Source organism: Enhydra lutris, unplaced genomic scaffold (assembly GCF_002288905.1).
Source record: "Enhydra lutris kenyoni isolate GAN:26980312 unplaced genomic scaffold, ASM228890v2 scaffoldscaffold30, whole genome shotgun sequence".
Taxonomy (NCBI): domain Eukaryota; kingdom Metazoa; phylum Chordata; class Mammalia; order Carnivora; family Mustelidae; genus Enhydra; species Enhydra lutris.
This window is the reverse complement of record NW_019154114.1, coordinates 3784272-3803103: the sequence shown is the minus strand read 5'-3', so window position 1 is coordinate 3803103 and position 18832 is coordinate 3784272. Positions and strand designations below refer to the sequence as shown.

Below are 18832 nucleotides of genomic sequence, written 5' to 3'. Positions count from 1 at the left end.
GCAGGGGGCCCGAGGCGCTATTTTTTTTTTCCCCCAAAGATTTATTTATTTATTTGACAGAGAGAGAGAGAGAGAGAGATCACAGGTAGGCAGGCAGAGAGAGGGGGAAGCAGGCTGCCTGCCCAGCAGAGAGCCCGATGCAGGACCCAGGATCCTGAGATCATGACCTGAGCGGAAGGCAGTGGCTTAACCCACTGAGCCACCCAGAGGCCCAAAGCTCTATTTTTAATTACTCAAACTGCACAACGTCCAATGGCACAATACAGCTGGGAGTATGAACTCACTGCGGGCTTCCCGCTGCTGGAATGTGCTCAGCAGGACGAAGGAGTAAACCACAGACAGATGCAACAGTAGGGATGCATTTTGCAGACATGATGTTGAATGAAAAAAGCCAGGCTCAAAAGGGTTCATGCTGTATGATTCTATTTTTATGAATTTCTGGAACAGGCGAAACTCAGCTGTGATGACGGAAGTCAGATCAGTGGTGACCTGGGTTGGGGGCAGGAGAAAGCTCTCTGGAGTGCTGGAACTGTTTTTTATTTTCATGAGGGTGATCGTTGCACAGAAATACGCATTTGTCAAAGCACATCAAATGCTCCATTTAAAATGGTTGCATTTTATTTCAAGTAATCTCTATCTCACTTTACTGAAAGGGAACTTGCTGGGGTGGCTGAAAGGGCCCAGGGGGAGGCAAGGAGAGCCCGAGGGGTGCCCCTGCTTGAGGTGACTGGATGCCTGTGTTTGCTGTCCCTCCACCACAGGCTGTGAGCTGCATGGGAGACTGTCCTCGTCCAGCCCAGAACCTGTCACTCAGATGGCACCAGGAAGTGTTTGCTATGGGATGAAGAAAGGTGCTGCTAATTCCCTTTACATTCCTGCGTGAGGAATATTTTCTGTTCTCCTGCGCTGATTTTTTTATTTTATTCTTTGGGTTATAATTGAATACTATCATGCTTGATTTTGTCGGTTAAATTGTTGAATCTTTGGCCTTTATTAGCTCTTACCGGTGGGCTTCTGGGTACCCATCCCCCATCCTCTCCTCCTCCCCATTTCCTTATTTTCTGGCCCTATAAGATGCCTCAGGTTCATTTTGTATTCTCTCCATCCCAGCCCTAAATTCCTCCAGGAAGCTCTGGTTTTTACTGGAGAATGGTATTTAAAGATAAATCCCTCAGGGCGTTCCTAATTTGCATTTCTCTAGTTATAAGTGGATGGGGGGGGTTGGTTGCTTTTTGTTTGTTTGCAAATGTAACAACCATTTGCATTTGCTTTTCTGAGAACTGACTTTTCATACACTTTGTATGTTTTTCTATTAATTGTTGGTTTAAAAAAAATGGGCACATAAGGAAGCATATTTTCAGGAAATTAGTCCTTTTTCTGAAATTTGAGTTACAAATAGTTCTTCGTGGCTTATCATTTGTCTTTTACTTTGCATTTTTGCCATACAGATTTCTCCTTTTAGAATGTGGTGTTTTTCTCCTTCAGTCTATGAATGTGGTGACTGACGATAGCAATTTTTTCCCAGGGCTCACTGTCCTTACATTCATGAGATGTGCCTTTAATGGTCATGTTGCTTTGCTCTTTTGATAAACCCCTAGATTCCTTTAGTTAGTATTTGGGGGGAGATTTTTGCCTTTATTTTCATAAATAGAATTGACCTCTAGTTTTTGTTTCATTTTATTTGTTGTGTGTTGTGTTATCCTTTATTTAAGCCTTTGTTTCCTAATGAAGGCATTTAAAGCTATAAATTTTTCTTTCTGAGGACTGCTTAGGACACATTCTTAAAATAATGCTCTAGTTTTTATCCACTTCTTTTTTTTTTTTAAAGATTTTTATTCATTTATTTATTTATTTGACAGAGAGAGATCACAAGTAGGCAGAGAGGCAGGCAGAGAGAGAGGAGGAAGCAGGCTTCCTGCCGAGCAGAGAGCCCGATGCGGGGCTCGATCCCAGGACCTGAGATCATGACCTGAGCCGAAGGCAGAGGCTTCAACCCACCGAGCCACCCAGGCGCCCCTAGTTTTTCTCCACTTCTAATTAGCTCGTAGTTTCCATTTTAAATTTCCTCTTTAATCCAAGAATAATTTAAAAAGGTGTTTTAAAATTTTCAGTTTGATAAATTTTTGGCTGTACGTTTGTGGTGAATATCAAATTTTAGTATTTATTTTATTCAGAGAACAACTCTGTATGTTCTGCTTTTTGGAACTTCTTGTGATTTTGAGTTCTGATACAGAGTCAGAGGTTGTAAGTGTTCGTTGCATGCTATAAAAGATCGAAAATTCTCTCTTAGTTGGGTACCATGTATCCATTATATATCTTGTTAATTATATAATTTAAACTCTCTGTATACTTGCCCCCTTTTTTTTTAAGGTTTATTTATTTGAGAGAGGCAATGCGTGAACACAGGAGCGGGGAGGGGGGCGGGGGGGGGAGGGAAAATCTGCATCAGACTTCCCCCTGAGCCAGAAGCCAGGTGCAGGGCTAGATCTCAGGACTCTGAGATCACCACCGAACTGAAATCAAGAGTCCAATGTTGTAATAAACATGGGGGTGCAGATATCTCTTCAACATGATGTTTTTATTTCCTTTGGCTATATACCCAGAAGCGGGATGGCTGGGTCATATGGTAATTCTGTTTTAAATTTTTAAGATATTTACTATTTCTGTTGCTCATCCTTTATCCTTGAAATTCTGTGTTTCTTTCCCAGTATATTCTCCCTGCTGTCTAAAGAACTTCCTTTGGCACATCTTTCAGAGCAGATCTACTAGCCATATGTTCTCTTAGTTTTCCTCTTGTTTTTTTTTTTTAGATTTATTTATTTGAGAGAGAGAGTGTGGAGGGGAGGAAGTGTGGGGGGCAGGTTAGAGCAAAAGGGGCAGAGAGAATCTCCAGCAGACTCCCTGCTGAGTGCAGAGCCCAACTCGGGGCTCGGTCTCATGACCCAGGAATCATGACCTGAGCTGAAATCAAGAGCTGGATGCTTAACTGACTGAGCCACCCAGGCACTCCAGTTTTCCTCTTTTTGACAATGTCTTTTTTTTTTTTTTTAACCCCCATTCATGAAGGGTATTTTTACTGGATATAGAATTCTGGGTTTGACAGTTCTTTTCTTTTAGAGATTTATTTATTTGAGAGAGAGAGAGAGAGAGAGAGAGTGAACACGAGCAGGAGGGGCATAGGGAAAGGGAGAGAGAATCTGAAGCAAGGTCCATGCTGAGTGTAGAGCCCAGTGCAGGTTTCAGTCTTGACCCTGAGGTCACAACCTGAGCCGAAACCAAGAGTCAGATGCTTAACCAGCTGTGCCATCTGGGTGCCCTGACAGTTATTTTCTCTTAACACTTGAAAACTGTGCTGTTTCTTCCTGGGCTCCTTGGGTACCTGATGAGAAATCCTCAGTCATTCAGATAGTTGCATCATTTTTCTGTAGGTACTCTCAATATTTTTTTCTTCATCTTTAATTTTCAGAAATTTGATAAGATGTATCTTGATAGGCATTTTTTTGTTTGTTTCTTCTGTTTGAAGTTTACTGAATTTCTTGAATCTGTAAATTTATGTCCTTTGCTAATTTGGGGAAGTTGTCAGCCGTCGTTTCTTCAAAAAGTTTTTTGCCACACTCTTACTCCATTCTTTGTGGGAATCCAGTGATACAAATATTAGACCTTTTGGTATTGTCTCTAAAGTCCCCAAGGCTCTATTCATTTTGTTTCAATCTTATTACGTTCTTTTGTTGACATTGGATAATTTCTATTGATCTATCTTCAAGTCCACTAACTCCTTCCTCTGCCATTTCTATTCTGCTGTTAAGCACACCCAGTGAAATTTGTATTTTGGTTATTGTGTTCACTTCTAAAATTTCCATTTGATTTTTAAAAATATCTTAAATTTCTTATATTTCTTAACTTAAGACTTAAAACTTTCTACCTATCCATTTATTTCACTTATTCTTAGAGCATGGTTACAGTATTCTCTTTCGATTTTTTTTTTTAAAGATTTTTATTTATTTATTTCACAGAGAGAGACACAGCGAGAGAGGGAATACAAGCAGGGGGAGTGGAAGAGGGAGAAGCAGGCTTCCAGCCAAGCAGGGAGCCTGATGCGGGGCTCGATCCCGGGACCCTGGGATCCTGACCTGAGCCGAAGTCAGACACATAACGACTGAGCCACCCAGGCGCCCCTCTTTCAATTTTTGTCTAATCATCTACCATTTGTGTTATTCTTGGGTTGTTGTCTATTGACTATCTTTTTCTCATATATTGTTGAGATTTTTCTAGGTCTGAATATGTCAAGTAAATATTGAATGTATCTTGGACCTTTTTTTTTTTTTTTAAGATTTTATTATTTGACAGACAGAGATCACAAGTAGGCAAAGAGGCAGGCAGAGAGAGAGGAAGGGAAGCAGGCTCCCTGCTGAGCAGAGAGCCCAATGTGGGTCTCGATCCCAGGACCCTGGGATCATGACCTGGGCCGAAGACAGAGGCTTTAACCCACTGAGCCACCCAGGTGCCCCTCTTGGACCTTTTTAATATTCTATGAACTCTGGAGTTAATTCCTATAGACATCATAGGTTTTTGTTTTGTTTTGTTTTTGATTTTTGTAAGCATACAATCAACTGATTAGATTTAGGCCACAATATCCTACCCACCATTGAACTGTGGCTCCAATGTCAGTTCAATTTTCTTTTTTTTTTTAAACAATTTTTAAAGGTTTTATTTATTTATTCAAGTGAGAAAGAGAGCACTAGCAAAAGGGGCAGAGGGAGAAACAGACTCCCTGCCAAGCAGAGACCCTGACATGGGACTCAATCTCAGGACTCTAGGATCATGACCTAAGCTGAAGGGCAGATGCTTAACCGACTGAGCCAACCAGACTACATCTGTAGTCATAACAAATACTGGTATATAGTTTTCTTTTTTTGTGATATCTTCATCTAGCTTTGGTGTCAGGATAGTGCTGGCCCCACAAAATGAGTTAGGAAGTATTCCTTTGTCTTCTGTTTTTTTGGAAGAGTTTGAGAAGGTTTGGTATTCATTCTTTAAATGTTTGGTGGTACTGGACTTATATTTGTTGGGAGGTTTTTGGTTACTACTTTGATATTTTGTAGATCTATGGGAAATTTTTTATTTCTTCTTGAGTCAGTTTAGCTAATTCGTGTGTTTCTTGTGTGTGTGTCCATTTCATCTAATTTTTTGGCATACAACTGTTATGGAATTATCTTGTAATTCTTTTTATTTCTCTATCATCAGTAGTAGTGTCCTCACATTTAATTCTGACAAGTTTTTTGTTTGTTTGTTTCTCTTTGTCATTAGGTAAAGACTTGTTGATCTGGTTGATATTATCAAAGAACCAACTTCTGGATTTGTCGATTATTATTTTTCTACTCTGTGTTTTATTTATCTCTGCTTTAATCTGTCTTGTTTACTTTCTTCTAGCTTTGGGTTTAGTTTGGTCTTTTACTGGTTCATCAAGGTGTAAAGTTAGGTTATTCATTTGAGATCCTTCTTCCTTTTAAATGTAGGCTTTCACACCTATAAGTTTCTCTCTGAGCACTGCCTTTGCTGCATCTCATAAGTTTTGTATGTTGTATTTTAGTTTCACTCATCTGTACATATTTCTTTTTCTGATTTCTTCTTTGACCCATTGGTTGTTTTCCACATATTTGTCAGTTTTCCAGTTTTCCTTCTGTTATTCATTTTTAGTTTCATTCCATTGTGATCAAAGCAGATGCTTTGTATTATTTCAGTGTTTTTAAATTTACTGAGACTTGGTTTGTTCCTAACATCTAGTCTATTTTACAGGCTGTTTCATATGTACTTTTTAAAAAATTATTTTTATTAACATATAATGTATTATTTGCCCCACGGGACAGGTCTGTGAATCATCAGGCTTACACACTTCACAACACTCACCATATCACATACCCTCCCCAACGTCCATAACCCGGCCACCCTACCCCTACCCCCACCACCTTCCAGCAACCCTGTTTGTTTTGTGAGATTGAGTCTCTTATGATTTGTCTCCCTCCTGAGCCCATCTTGTTTCATTTTTTTCCTTCCCTACCCCTCAAACCCCCCACTCTGCCTCTCAAATTCCTCATATCAGGGAGATCATATGATAATTGTCTTTCTCTGATTGACTTATTTTGTTCAGCATAATACCCTCTAGTTCCATCCACATCATTGCAAATGGCAAGATTTCATTTCTTCTGATGGCTGCATAGTATTCCATTGTGTATATATATACCACATCTTCTTTATCCATTCATCTGTTGATGAACATCTAGGCTCTTTCCATAGTTTGGCTATTGTGGACATTGCTGCTATAAACATTTGGGTGCACTTGCCCCTTCGGATAACTACATTTGTATCTTTAGGGTAAATACCCAGTAGTGTGATTGCTGGGTCATAGGGTAGCTCTATTTTCAACTTTTTGAGGAAACTCCATGCTGTTTTCCAGACTGGCCGCACAAGCTTGCATTCCCACCAACAGTGTAGGAGAGTTCCCCTTTCTCCGCATCCTGTCCAGCATCTGTCGTTTTCTGACTTGTTAATTTTAGCCATTCTGGCTGGTGTGAGGTGGTATCTCATTGTGGTTTTGATTTGTTATTTCCCTGATGCCAAGTGATGTGGAGTAATTTTTCACGTGTCTGATGGCCATCTGGTTGTCCTCTTTGCAGAAATGTCTGTTCATGTCCTCTGCCCATTTCTTTCTTTCTTTCTTTCTTTCTTTCTTTCTTTCTTTCTTTCTTTTTTAAGATTTTATTTATTTATTTATTTGGCAGAGATCACAAGCAGGCAGAGAGGCAGGCAGAGAGAGAGGGGGAAGCAGACTCCCCACTGAGAAGAGAGCCCGATGCAGGGCTCGATCCCAGGACTCTGGGATCATGACCTGAGCCGAAGGCAGAGGCTTTAACCCACTGAGCCACCCAGGTGCCCCCTCTGCCCATTTCTTGATTGGATTATTTATTCTTTGGGTATTGAGTTTGATAAGTTCTTTATAGATTTTGAATACTAGCCCTTTATCTGTCATTTGTGAATATCTTCTATTCTGTCAGTTGTCTTTTGTTTTCTTGACTGTTACCTTTGCTGTCAAAAGCTTTGATCTTGATGAAGTCTCACTAGTTCATTTTTGCCCTTGCTTCCCTTGCCTTTGGTGATGTTTCTAGGAAGAAGTTGCTGGGGCTGAGGTCAAAGAGGTTGCTGCCTGTGTTCTCCTCAAGGATTTTGATGGATTCCTGTCTCACACTGAGGTCTTTCATCCATTTTGAGTCTATTTTTGTGTATGGTGTAAGGAAATGATCCAGTTTCATTCTTCTGCATGTGGCTGTCCAATTTTCCCAACGCCATTTGTTGAAGAGACTGTCTTTTTTCCATAGGACATTCTTTCCTGCTTTGTCAAAGATTAGTTGACCATAGAGTTGAGGGTCTATTTCTGGGCTGTCTATTCTGTTCCATTGATCTATGTGTCTGTTTTTGTGCCAGTACCATACTGTCTTGATAATTACAGCTATGTAATAGAGGTTGAAGTCTGGAATTGTGATGCCACCAACTTTGGCTTTCTTTTCTTTTTTTTTCTTTCTTTCTTTTTTTTTTTTTTTTTTTTAAGATTTTTTTAGTTATTTATTTTGGCTTTCTTTTTCAACATTCCTCTGGCTATTTGGGGTCTTTTCTGGTTCCATATAAATTTTAGGATTATTCATTCCATTTCTTTGAAAAAAATTGATGGTATTTTGATAGGGATTGCATTAAATGTGTAGATTGCTTTAGGCAGTGTAGACCTTTTCACAATATTTGTTCTTCCTATCCATGAGCATGGAATGTTTTTCCATTTCTTTGTGTCTTCCTCAATTTCTTTCAGGAGTACTGTATAGTTTTCTGTGTACAGATTCTTTGCCTCTTTGGTTAGGTCTATTCCTAGGTATCTTATGGTTTGGGGGGCAATTGTAAATGGGATTGACTCCTTATTTTCTCTTTCTTCTGTCTTGCTGTTGCTGTATAGAAATGCAACTGATTTCTGTGCATTGATTTTATATCCTGACACTTTACTGAATTCCTGTAGGAGTTCTAGCAGTTTTGGAGTGGAGTCTTTTGGGTTTCCCACATAAAGTATCATATCACCTGCAAAGAGTGAGAACTTGACTTCTTCTTTCCTGATTTGGATGCCTTTTATTTCTTTTTGTTGTCTGATTGCTGAGGCTAGGACTTCTAGTACTATGTTGAATAGCAGTGGTGACAGTAGACATCCCTGCCGTATTCCTGACCTTAGGGGAAAAGCTCTCAATTTTTCTCCATTGAGAATGGTATTTGCTGTGGGTTTTTCATAGATGACTTTGATGATATTGAAGTATGTACCCTCTATCCCTACACTTTGAAGAATTTTGATCAAGAAAGGATGCTGTACTTTGTCAAATGCTTTTCAGCATCTATTAAGAGTATCATATGGTTCTTGTTCTTTCTTTTATTAATGTGTTGTATCACGTTGATTGATTTGCAGATGTTGAACCAAACTTGCAGCCTAGGAATAAATCTCACTTGGTCGTGGTGAATAATTCTTTTAATGTACTGTTGGATCCTATTGGTTAGTATTTTGGTGAGAATTTTTGCATCTGTGTTCATCAAGGGTATTGGTCTGTAATTCTCCTTTTTGATGGGGTCCTTATCTGGTTTTGGGATCAAGGTAATGCTGGCCTCCTAATATTAGTTTGGAAGTTTTCCTTCCATTTCTATTTTTTGGAACAGTTTCAGGAGAATAGGTAATAATTCTTTAAATGTTTGGTAGAGGGCGCCTGGGTGGCTCAGTGGGTTGAGGCCTTTGCCTTCAGCTCGGGTCGTGGTCCCAGGGTCCTGGGATCGAGCCCCGCGTCGGGCTCTCTGCTCGGCAGGGAGCCTGCTTCCCTTCCTCTCTCTCTTCCTGCCTCTCTGCCTGCTTGTGGTCTCTGTCTGTCAAATAAATAAAATCTTTAAAAAAAAAAAAACTGTTCGGTAGAATTCCACTGGGAAGCGTTCTGGCCCTGAGCTCTTGTTTGTTGGGAGATTTTTTGATGACTGCTTCAATCTCCTTACTGGTTATGGGTCTGTTCAGGTTTTCTATTTCTTCCTAGTTCAGTTTTGGTAGTTTATATGTCTCTAGGAATACATCCATTTCTTCCAGATTGTCAAATTTGCTGGCATATAGTTACTCAAAATATGTTCTTATAATTGTTTGCATTTCTTTGGTGTTGGTTCTGATCTCTCCTATTTCCTTCATGATTTTATTTATTTGGGTCCTTTCTCTTTTCTTTTTGATAAGTCTGGCCAGGGGTTTATCAATCTTATTCATTCTTTCAAAGAACCAGCTCCTAGTTTCGTTGATTTGTTCTATTGTTTTGTTTGTTTTTTTCTATTTTATTGATTTCTGCTCTGATCTTTATGATTTCTCTTCTCCTGCTGGGTTTAGGCTTTCTTTGCTGTTCTTTCTCCAGTTCCTTTAGGTGTAGGGTTAGGTTGTATACTTGAGACCTTTCTTGTTTCTTGAGAAAGTCTTGTATCGCTATATACTTTCCTCTCAGGACCACCTTTGCTGTGTCCCACAGATTTTGAATAGTTATGTTTTCATTTTCATTTCTTTCCATGAATTTTTTTCAATTCTTCTTTAATCTCCTGGTTGACCCATTCATTCTTTAGTAGGATGCTCTTTAGCCTCCATTTATTTTAGTTCTTTCCAACTTTTCCTCTTGTGATTGAGTTCTAGCTTCAGAGCATTGTGGTCTGAAAGTATGCAGGGAATGATCTCAATCTTTTGGTACCAGTTGAGACCTGATTTGTGACCCAGGATGTGATCTATTCTGGAGAATGTTCCATGTGCACTAGAGAAGAATGTGTATTCTGTTGCTTTGGGATGGAATGTTCTGAATATATCTGTGATGGCCATCTGGTCCAGTGTGTCATTGAAAGCCTTTATTTCCTTGTTGATCTTTTGGTGGATGATCTGTCCATTTTAGTGAGGGGGGGTGTTAAAGTCCCCTACTGTTATTGTATTATTGTCGATGTGTTTCTTTGATTTTGTTATTAATTGGTTTATATAATTGCCTGCTCTCATGTTAGGGGCCTAGATATTTAAAATTGTTAGATCTTCTTGTTGGACAGACCCTTTAAGTATGATATAGTGTCCTTCCTGATCTCTTTTTGTACTCTTTGGCTTAAAATCTAATTTATCTGATATAAGGTTTGCCACCCACTGAACCACCCAGGCGCCCCCTCTGCATTTCTATAGGGAATGCAAATGAGCTATCTGATGTCTTATAAGGACACTAATCCTATTGGATGTGAGCCCCACTCTTGTGACATTAACCTTAAATTTATTTTTAATAAAATTAGGCTTCAGGCTCAGCGGGGAGCCCAATGTGGGGCTCGATCTCATGACCTTGAGAACATGACCCGAGTTGAAACCAAGAGTTGTTTGCTGAACCAACTATGCCACCCAGGCACTCCCCGCTGTCAACCCTGCCCCTGATTTTTAAAAAAAAGATGTATTCGTTTTGGGGGCACTGCAGAGGGAGAGTCAGTGCAGAGCCTGACACAGGGCTCAATCTCAGCATCCTGAGATCACAACGTGAGCTGAAATCAAGAGTAGGATATCCAGTCACCTGTGTCACCCAGATGCCCCTGCCTTGTCCTCTCATATCCAGGTAGTCTGTGATGTTTGGTTTTGTTCTCATGTCAGTAATATCTTTGTACTGTTTCTCTTGCTCTGAGAACTTTCAAGATTTTCCCTTTATCTTTCAAGTTCCTTTATTTTACTGAGCAATGTGGACTTTATTTTCCCTATTTCTAACTGTCCCTTCTATTAGTCAATCCTTCTGTTAAATTTAAAAATATTTTTAATAAACTTCCCCTCCCCTCCCCGACTAAGACCTGCTGTTAATTATCCTCTTCACAGTTTCTGTTCTAGGCACACAGTATCCGTATTTACTCTGAATATACTAGGTAGGATTTTTCAGAATCTGCATTTTGACCAGATCTATAGGTGATGCATTCGCTACTCCTAGCAGGTATTCTGATGTAGTTTTGCTCCAAAGGGACATCTTCCTGAAGTCTCTGATGACCACAGCCCTGTCCAGGGTCCCTTTTTCTGCATGACAGGTGGCTGCATTGCTATGTTCCACCTCCAGCCCTGCTCCCCCTACCCCCCACCCGTGCCCGCAGGCCTTCTCTGTCTGGGTGTGGGGAACCTCCCCGCAGAGAGCCGCCTCCAGGGAATAGAGGAGTGGCCACACAGAGGAGTTCAGCAAGGTCTACCGTTTTCCATGAAATTCTGAGTATGGTCCTATTTAGCTTACATTTTTAGATAAAATTTACATATGAAATACACAGGTGTTAAATATACAGTTGAATGCTTTGACAAATATATACTCCGTGTGACCACTTCCCCTAATGAAAATAAAGAACTTTCTCATACTCTCATGCCCCTTTGTAATCAGTCCTCCAACTCCTCTTGAAGCAATCAGTGTGTCCATTTCTTTCACTGTACTTTTCCCTGTTTTTGAACTTCATAGAAATGGGATCGTGGGGTACTTTCCTTCTTTTGTGTCTGCCTTCTTTCACTCAGTATGATGTGAGAGTCATCATTGTGACTATTTTATTTCTATCATTATTCATCATTATGTTGTATCGGTATTCTTTTTTTTATTGCTGAGTAGCATTCCATTTTGTGAATGTAGCACAGTTTGTCTCCTTCTGAACAGTTAGGGTCTTTTTTGCCTTTTGGCTATGATGAACATTCTAATACACCATTCGTCCTGGCTCAACCCTGAGGAGAGGAATTTTGGGTCACATGGCAGGATAGGGTGCACTTTTGAGTTTTCTGTACAAGGGACCTCCCTTGTGTTGCTCCCACTTTTGGCAGGGTTGTGCCTCTCCTGCCCAGCCTGGGTGGGTGCTGGGGTGCTGCAGAGGGAGTAGGGACTGGAGGCATGGGGGGCCTGTGAGTGGGGCCATCCAAGCCCCTGGCTCTGCCTGCTTCCCCCCACTCCCCTGGAATGCCAGGCTGCATCCTCCTTCCAGCCTCTCTCCTGGCAGAGGTGGACTGTGCCACTTTAGGGACTCCCCATGGCACACAGGCCACAGACTTGAGTCACAACCATGGCTCCCATGGACCTCTCAGCCTGCCTCTCATCTCATTCCTGGCTGGGCTGAGGGGGGGGGGGTGCCCCATTATTCCTCCCCCCCCCATCTCCTCTAGCTCTTCATGCATCAGTTTGGGACCTTGCTTTCCTGTCATCTGGATGACCCTTCTTGTGCCACATGGCTGGTCTGTCCAGTGAGACTGTGGCCCTGGCTGAGGCCTCTGAGCGAGAACTGTGGCTCCAGGGCCCAGCTGACCCTGGCTCAGGGCTTATGCCCTGGTCCTCACTGAGGGAGACACTGCAGATCCTAGAGGGCTGCTTGGAGTCCCCTCAGTTCTTCCTGTGCCCATCCTGCCTGGCCCATGCGCCAGCCTGACTGTGGCTCTCGGAGGCCCTGAGCCCTGAGGGGACGAGACCAGCTCTTCACCCTCCTCCCGAGTGCACCTCACAGGAGGACCAATGCTGAACTACAAAGTAAGAGGTAGGCACGCCAACAACTGACTTTTCTCATAGGAACTACCTGGATGCTTTTTAAAAAAAAAGGGGGGGGGAATAAAAATAGCCATATGAACAAAATGTTCATTTTCTTTTGTAGTCTCTTGTTTTCCTCTGGCCCTTCAGGCTGATCACTGTTGACAGCTGGTGTCACCCACACTGGTGGTCCCCCAAAGCTCATGTGCCCTGCAGGTACCCCAAGAGCCCGAGGCCTGGCCTTGACCTCTGCACTAAAACTTTTGTTGAACAAAATAATGTTTACATCAACTTTAAGCTTTGAAATCCATTTAAAGAGGAATGTCTTTTCCAAGCAAAGGTGATTATTAGGATGGAAAGGAAAACCATTCTGGAGAGAAGACAAGACAGACAGCGGACATATGTTTTGTGGTAAAACACGCTATCTCTTTGACAGCGGGGGTCTCTTTCCCGTCATTTCTTGCCTCCCTTTCCTTTATCCTTGGCCTTTTCTGGTGCCTTTTCCGGGGGCTTTTCTTCTGCCTTTTCCGGTGGCTTTTCTGGTCCCTTTGGCTTTTCCCTTGGTGGAGGGGGAATCAGCACATTCCTTTTGACTTTCTTGCCTTTGAAATGTTTTCTTTGAAGACATATATCGATTAAAGCGAAAAGTCCAGCCACACCGATGAGGATCTGGAAAACAAAAGAATGAACTTTTACTTTTCGTTCCAAAGCTGGCATAGTCTTTCCTTGTTTTAATTCATCAGCAGGTGCTGGTTAAGACATCCCTTGGTCCCCCCAAACTTCCAGATCAGAGATACTCCGATTTTGCCCCCCCATCTCAGCCTCCCTATCCCCCCTACACCCGCCCCATGCATCTCTCTTCCCTTCTCTTAAAGCCCAGCCTGGGTGTGGCCCATTGCCTTAGGGATCAGGAGGAAGCCCTTAGCTCCCCTGACTTTCTGGACCACATCTTCTTCACTGGAAACACTGACCAGCTTTACTTTTAAACTTTGCCTGGGTCCCAAGATTTTTTTAAAAGAAAAGAAGTCCTTAAGTCAGGAGAGAACACCCATTCTCCAGAAGAGGTGATTTCTGAGCAAATGAAGTGCCCAATACGGAAGACTCACCACAGCAATGAAGTAGGGCGTCGGCATGCTCGTCCGGCTTTTCACTGCGATGACAATGGCCCCCACAAGGAAGATGAAGGCGAACAGGTCATTGAGAAGGTCCTGAAAGCGTGGGAGGTAGGAGAGCCAACCTCAACTAGAACCAAACCCCCTTCAACACCCAGCCTGGCATTGCTTCCCCCGGAGGTGATGGTTTCCAAACTTTGGCCTCATTTTAAAAACCTATGTGGGAATACGAGTATGCATCAGCTGGTGGATGTGCTGTGCTCCCAGGGCTGGGCCCTGTGTGTTGAGGCCCAGGGCGCCTAATTGCCTTCATGGACCCCTCTGCTGCTATCTCCTCTGAAATCACACATTTAGTGGCTCTTTCTTTTTTTTTCCCCCTCCAATATTCATTTAAGTAAATGCACAACTGTTCAACTTAATTGCAATACAACCCCTCATCATCTTTCTGTTCTGGGGGCCAGCTCCCCTCTCTGGATCCTGGGTGGGCTGTGTCGCTGGCAGGAGACTCCGTTGGATTCTGGCCTCCCCAGCTGGGAGCTGGGAGCTGCCTTCTCCACCCCTGCCCCCACACCCCCTTCCCGTCTTACTTCGTAGACAGACTCCCCTTTGCAAGGCCACACTGCCTCCTCCATCATCAGCCCTCCTTCGCATCCCTTCTGGCCTTACCATTAAATTTGCCCCATACTTGTCTCCCTTACCTTTCTGATAAGGTCCAGATGTTTGTAGACTGGGCAAAAGGCCGCTTTCCCAGCAGGCACCATGCACAGCCTCTCCCTGACATAGCCAAGCTTAGAGTTGGCCAAAGCATGGCCATCAAAACACAGCTTGCCCTCCCCACCACTCGTGGGGTGATGGTGGCCCAGAGTTTGTGCACCCTCTTAATCCTCTGGGCAGCAGCCAACACGGCAGCCCTGGACGAGGCCCGCCCTCCCTTCCCCTTGGTTCCTGTGATGCCGTTTTCTGTTCATTGTCCTTCCCTGGCTACTTGTCGAGGGCCTGTTCTTTTCTTTTTCAGGTTTTTGAATTTTAATACATTTCAAACCTCCCATTCCCCATTCCAACCTCCAGCAACCATGAACTACTGAGATTAAACAGATGTTACTGTCTTGCAATATTTACTTAGATTGCTTAAAAAAAAAAAAGCCAGAAGTAGAACTTCTCAGAGCTACAGTGTCACCATTCTAGCCCTTTGATACCCCTTGCTCACAGGCAACTACACGCGTTGGAGCTAATGGATATGTTTCCCAGGAGTGTATTCATATTTTCTTCCATATTATATATTCACAAGCAGTATATGCTGTTTTGTGTGTTTCAGAAATTTAAATTTAAATAAAATATATCTTGTAGCATTGTCTTTTTAAAAAATATATATATTTATTTATTTGGAGAGGGCAAGTGCTTGTGCAGGGTTGGCAGGGTGGGGTGGTGGAGGAGGAGGAGAAAATTTCAAGCGGACTCCATGCTGAGCACGGAGCCTGATATGAGACTTGATCTCACAACCCTGAGATCATGACCTGAGCTGAAATTGAGTCAATTCCTCAGTTGGCTGAGCCCCCGCAAGGGGCCCAGCATTGGGTGTGTGTGTGTGTGTGTGTGTGTGTGTGTGTGTGTTTGAGATTTTATTTATTTATGAGGGAGAGAAAAAGGGAGCGCAAGAGCAGGGGGAGGGAGAAGCAGACTCCCTGCTGAGCAAGGAGCCCAACTCGGGTCGTCATCCAAGGATGCTCTCATCGTGACCTGAGCCGAAGGCAGACACATAACAGACTTGAGCCACTCAGTTGCCCCACAGCACCGGCTTTTTAAACTGAACAAAGTTTGTAAGATTTATCAATTTTGAGAAATACATGTTGAATTCACAAATTTTAACTGATGTAGTCTATGAAGAAACCAAACTAGAGACATTAGGTTGTTTTCTACCTTTTAGGAAATTATTATTACAAACTCTGCTGCAGTGAACACACTTGTCTGTGTCTTCTTTGCTTATTTCCTCCTGGTATGAACCAGTAATCAAAAATCTCCCAATGAAGAAAAGCCTAGGACCAGATGGCTTTCCTGGTGAATTTTACCAAACATCTAAAGGAGAATTAACACAAGGCTTCAAGCTCTTCCAAAAAGTCAAAAAGGAGAGAACCATTCCCAAAATCATTTAATGAAGCCATCATTTTCCTGATACCAAAACCAGAAAAGGACACTACTGGAAAAGAAAATTTCAGACCAATCCCTGATGGATAGAAATGCAAAAAGTCTCAATGAAATACCAGCAAACCAAATTCAGCAGCACATTAAAAGGATCCTCTACCATGATCAAGTAGGATTTGTCCTTGGGATGTAAGGAGGTTTTAAAAGTATGCAACTCAATCCACGTGGTAGGTCATGTTAGTAGAATGAGAGAAAGAATCACATCATCATCTTAATAGACAACGAAAAAGCATTTGACAAAATTCAACAGCCATCCATGAAAAAAGCTCTTTACAAATCAGGCATAGAAGGAGCATATCTCAACATAATAAATACCATACACGACAAACCCACAGCTAACCTCATATTCAATGTCGAAAGGTTGAAAGCTTTTCCTCTAAGATCAGGCACAAAACTAGGGTGCCCACTCTCACCACTCCTGTTCAGCAGTGTGTAGGACCGAAGTAGAACAGTCAGACAAGAAGAAGAAATAAAAGGTCTCATCATATCCCTGATCTCATTTTTCTTTTCTTTTCTTTTTTTTTTTTTTAAAGATTTATTTATTTATTTATTTATTTGACAGAGATCACAAGTAGGCAGAGAGGCAGGCAGAGAGATAGGAGGAGGCAGGCTCCCTGATGAGCAGCGAGCCCGATGCGGGGCTCAATCCCAGGACCCTGGGATCATGACCTGAGCTGAAGGCAGAGGCTTTAACCCACTGAGACACCCAGGTGCCCCAATCTCATTTTTTTATTGGTTTTAAAAATGTTGTTTATGATGTCTTCTGTTGTAAGGTTTTAATGCGATGTATAGTTTCTCCCTCTCTCTTGCTCACACACACATTCCCAGGAACATTTATTAAATTAAATATTCTGTTCAATGGTTTTATAATGCTACCGCTTTTATATACCGAATTGCCATATGTATGTAAGTCTGTTTCTGAGTTCTTTTTTTATTCCTTTGTTCATTTTCTCAGGCGACCTTAGCAAGATATCACAGATTGGGTGGCTTAGACAACAGACATTTATCTTCTCACAGTTCTGGAGGCTGGAAATCCACAATCAAGGTGCCAACATATTCAGTTTCTGGTGAGGGCTCTCTTCCTGGTTTGCAGATGGCTGCCTTCTTGCTATGTCCCCACATGGCCTTTCCATGGTGTGCACAGTAGGGTGGAGAAGAGGCAAGGGGAGAGGGATGAGGGAGAGGAAGAAGGAAGGAGATCTCACTGTTGTCTTTTCTTTCTTTTTTTTTTTTTTTTTAAGATTTTATTTATTTATTTGTCAGGGAGAGAGAGGGAGAGAGAGCGAGCACAGGCAGACAGAATGGCAGGCAGAGGCAGAGGGAGAAGCAGGCTCCCTGCCGAGCAAGGAGCCCGATGCAGGACTCGATTCCAGGACTCTGGGATCATGACCTGAGCTGAAGGCAGCTGCTTAACCACCTGAGCCACCCAGGCGTCCCTCGCTGTTGTCTTTTCTTATAGGGACACTAATCCTATTGGATGAGGGTCCCACTCTTAGGATTTCATTTAATCTTAAGTACTACTCTAGAAGCCCCATCTGCAAGCTTAGTCACTCTAGACGTTAGGATTTCAGCCTGTGAATTTGGGGGATACGCATTCAGTCCGCAACAATTCCATTAGTCTTTTTGTTAATCCTTGAGCTAATACCAAAGCTTTATCGTAATTCCGGTATCTTGTTGGGTGAGTCCATCCTTGTAAGAATTTTAGAATTACCTTGTAAAGTACCAGGAACAACCTCTGTCAGGTTGGAATTTCATTTACTTTATAGATTACTGTGGAATTAAAAGGGTATCATCTTAAAGGAAACAGTTAACAAAACCAAAAGACAACTGACAGAATGGGAGAAGATATTTGCAAATGACATATCAGATAAAGGGCTAGTGTCCAAAATCTATTAAGAACTTAGCAAACTTGACACCCAAAGAACAAATAATCCAATCAAGAAATGGGCAGAGGACATGAACAGATTTCTGCAAAGAAGACATCCAGATGGCCAACAGACACATGAAAAAGTGCTCCACATCACTCGGCATCAGGGAAATACAAATCAAAACCACAATGAGATATCACCTCACACCAGTCGGAATGGCTAAAATTAACAAGTCAGGAAATGACAGATGCTGGCGAGGATGCGGAGAAAGGGGAACCCTCCTACACTGTTGGTGGGAATGCAAGCTGGTGCAACCACTCTGGAAAACAGCCTGGAGGTTCCTCAAAATGTTGAAAATAGAACTACCCTATGACCCAGCAATTGCACTACTGGGTATTTACCCTAAAGATACAAACGTAGTGATCCGAAGGGGCACGTGCACCCGAATGTTTATAGCAGCAATGTCTACAATAGCCAAACTATGGAAAGAACCTAGATGTCCATCCACAGACGAATGGATAAAGAAGATGTGGTATATATACACAATGGAATACTATGCAGCCATCAAAAGAAATGAAATCTTGCCATTTGCGACGACGTGGATGGAACTAGAGGGTATCATGCTTAGCGAAATAAATCAATTGGAGAAAGACAACTATCATATGATCTCCCTGATATGAGGGAGAGGAGATGCAACATGGGGGGTTAAGTGGGTAGGAGAAGAGTAAATGAAACAAGATGGGATTGTGAGGGAGACAAACCATAAGTGACTCTTAATCTCACAAAACAAACTGAGGGTTGATGGGGGAAGGGGGGTTGGGGGGGTGGGATTATGGACATTGGGGAGGGTATGTGCTATGGTGAGTGCTGTGAAGTGTGTAAACCTGGCGATTCACAGACCTGTATCCCTGGGGATAAAAATATATTATATGTTTATAAAAAATAAAATTTTTAAAAAAATAATTAATTAATTAATTAATTTAAAAAAAAGAAAATAGTTTATAATTTACAATCACTCAGAAGGAGTAAGATATATAGGAATTATTTTCACCCAGAGGTGAAGACCTGCATACTGAAAACT

The 18832-nt window shown here is 42.1% G+C and overlaps 1 protein-coding gene across 1 annotated transcript in view; it reads right to left on the bottom strand.

The window, feature by feature from the left end:
• Positions 1–13025: 13025 nt before the first annotated feature.
• LOC111152737 (CKLF like MARVEL transmembrane domain containing 2) overlaps positions 13026–18832 on the bottom strand; it is an 11830-nt gene continuing 6023 nt past the window's right edge. Inside the window, exons 3-4 of the mRNA XM_022511333.1 lie at positions 13679–13780; positions 13026–13241 (exon numbers count right to left, since the gene is read on the bottom strand). Of these exons, the coding sequence (XP_022367041.1) occupies positions 13026–13241; positions 13679–13780 (318 nt within the window). The remainder of the gene's footprint in view (positions 13242–13678; positions 13781–18832) is intronic.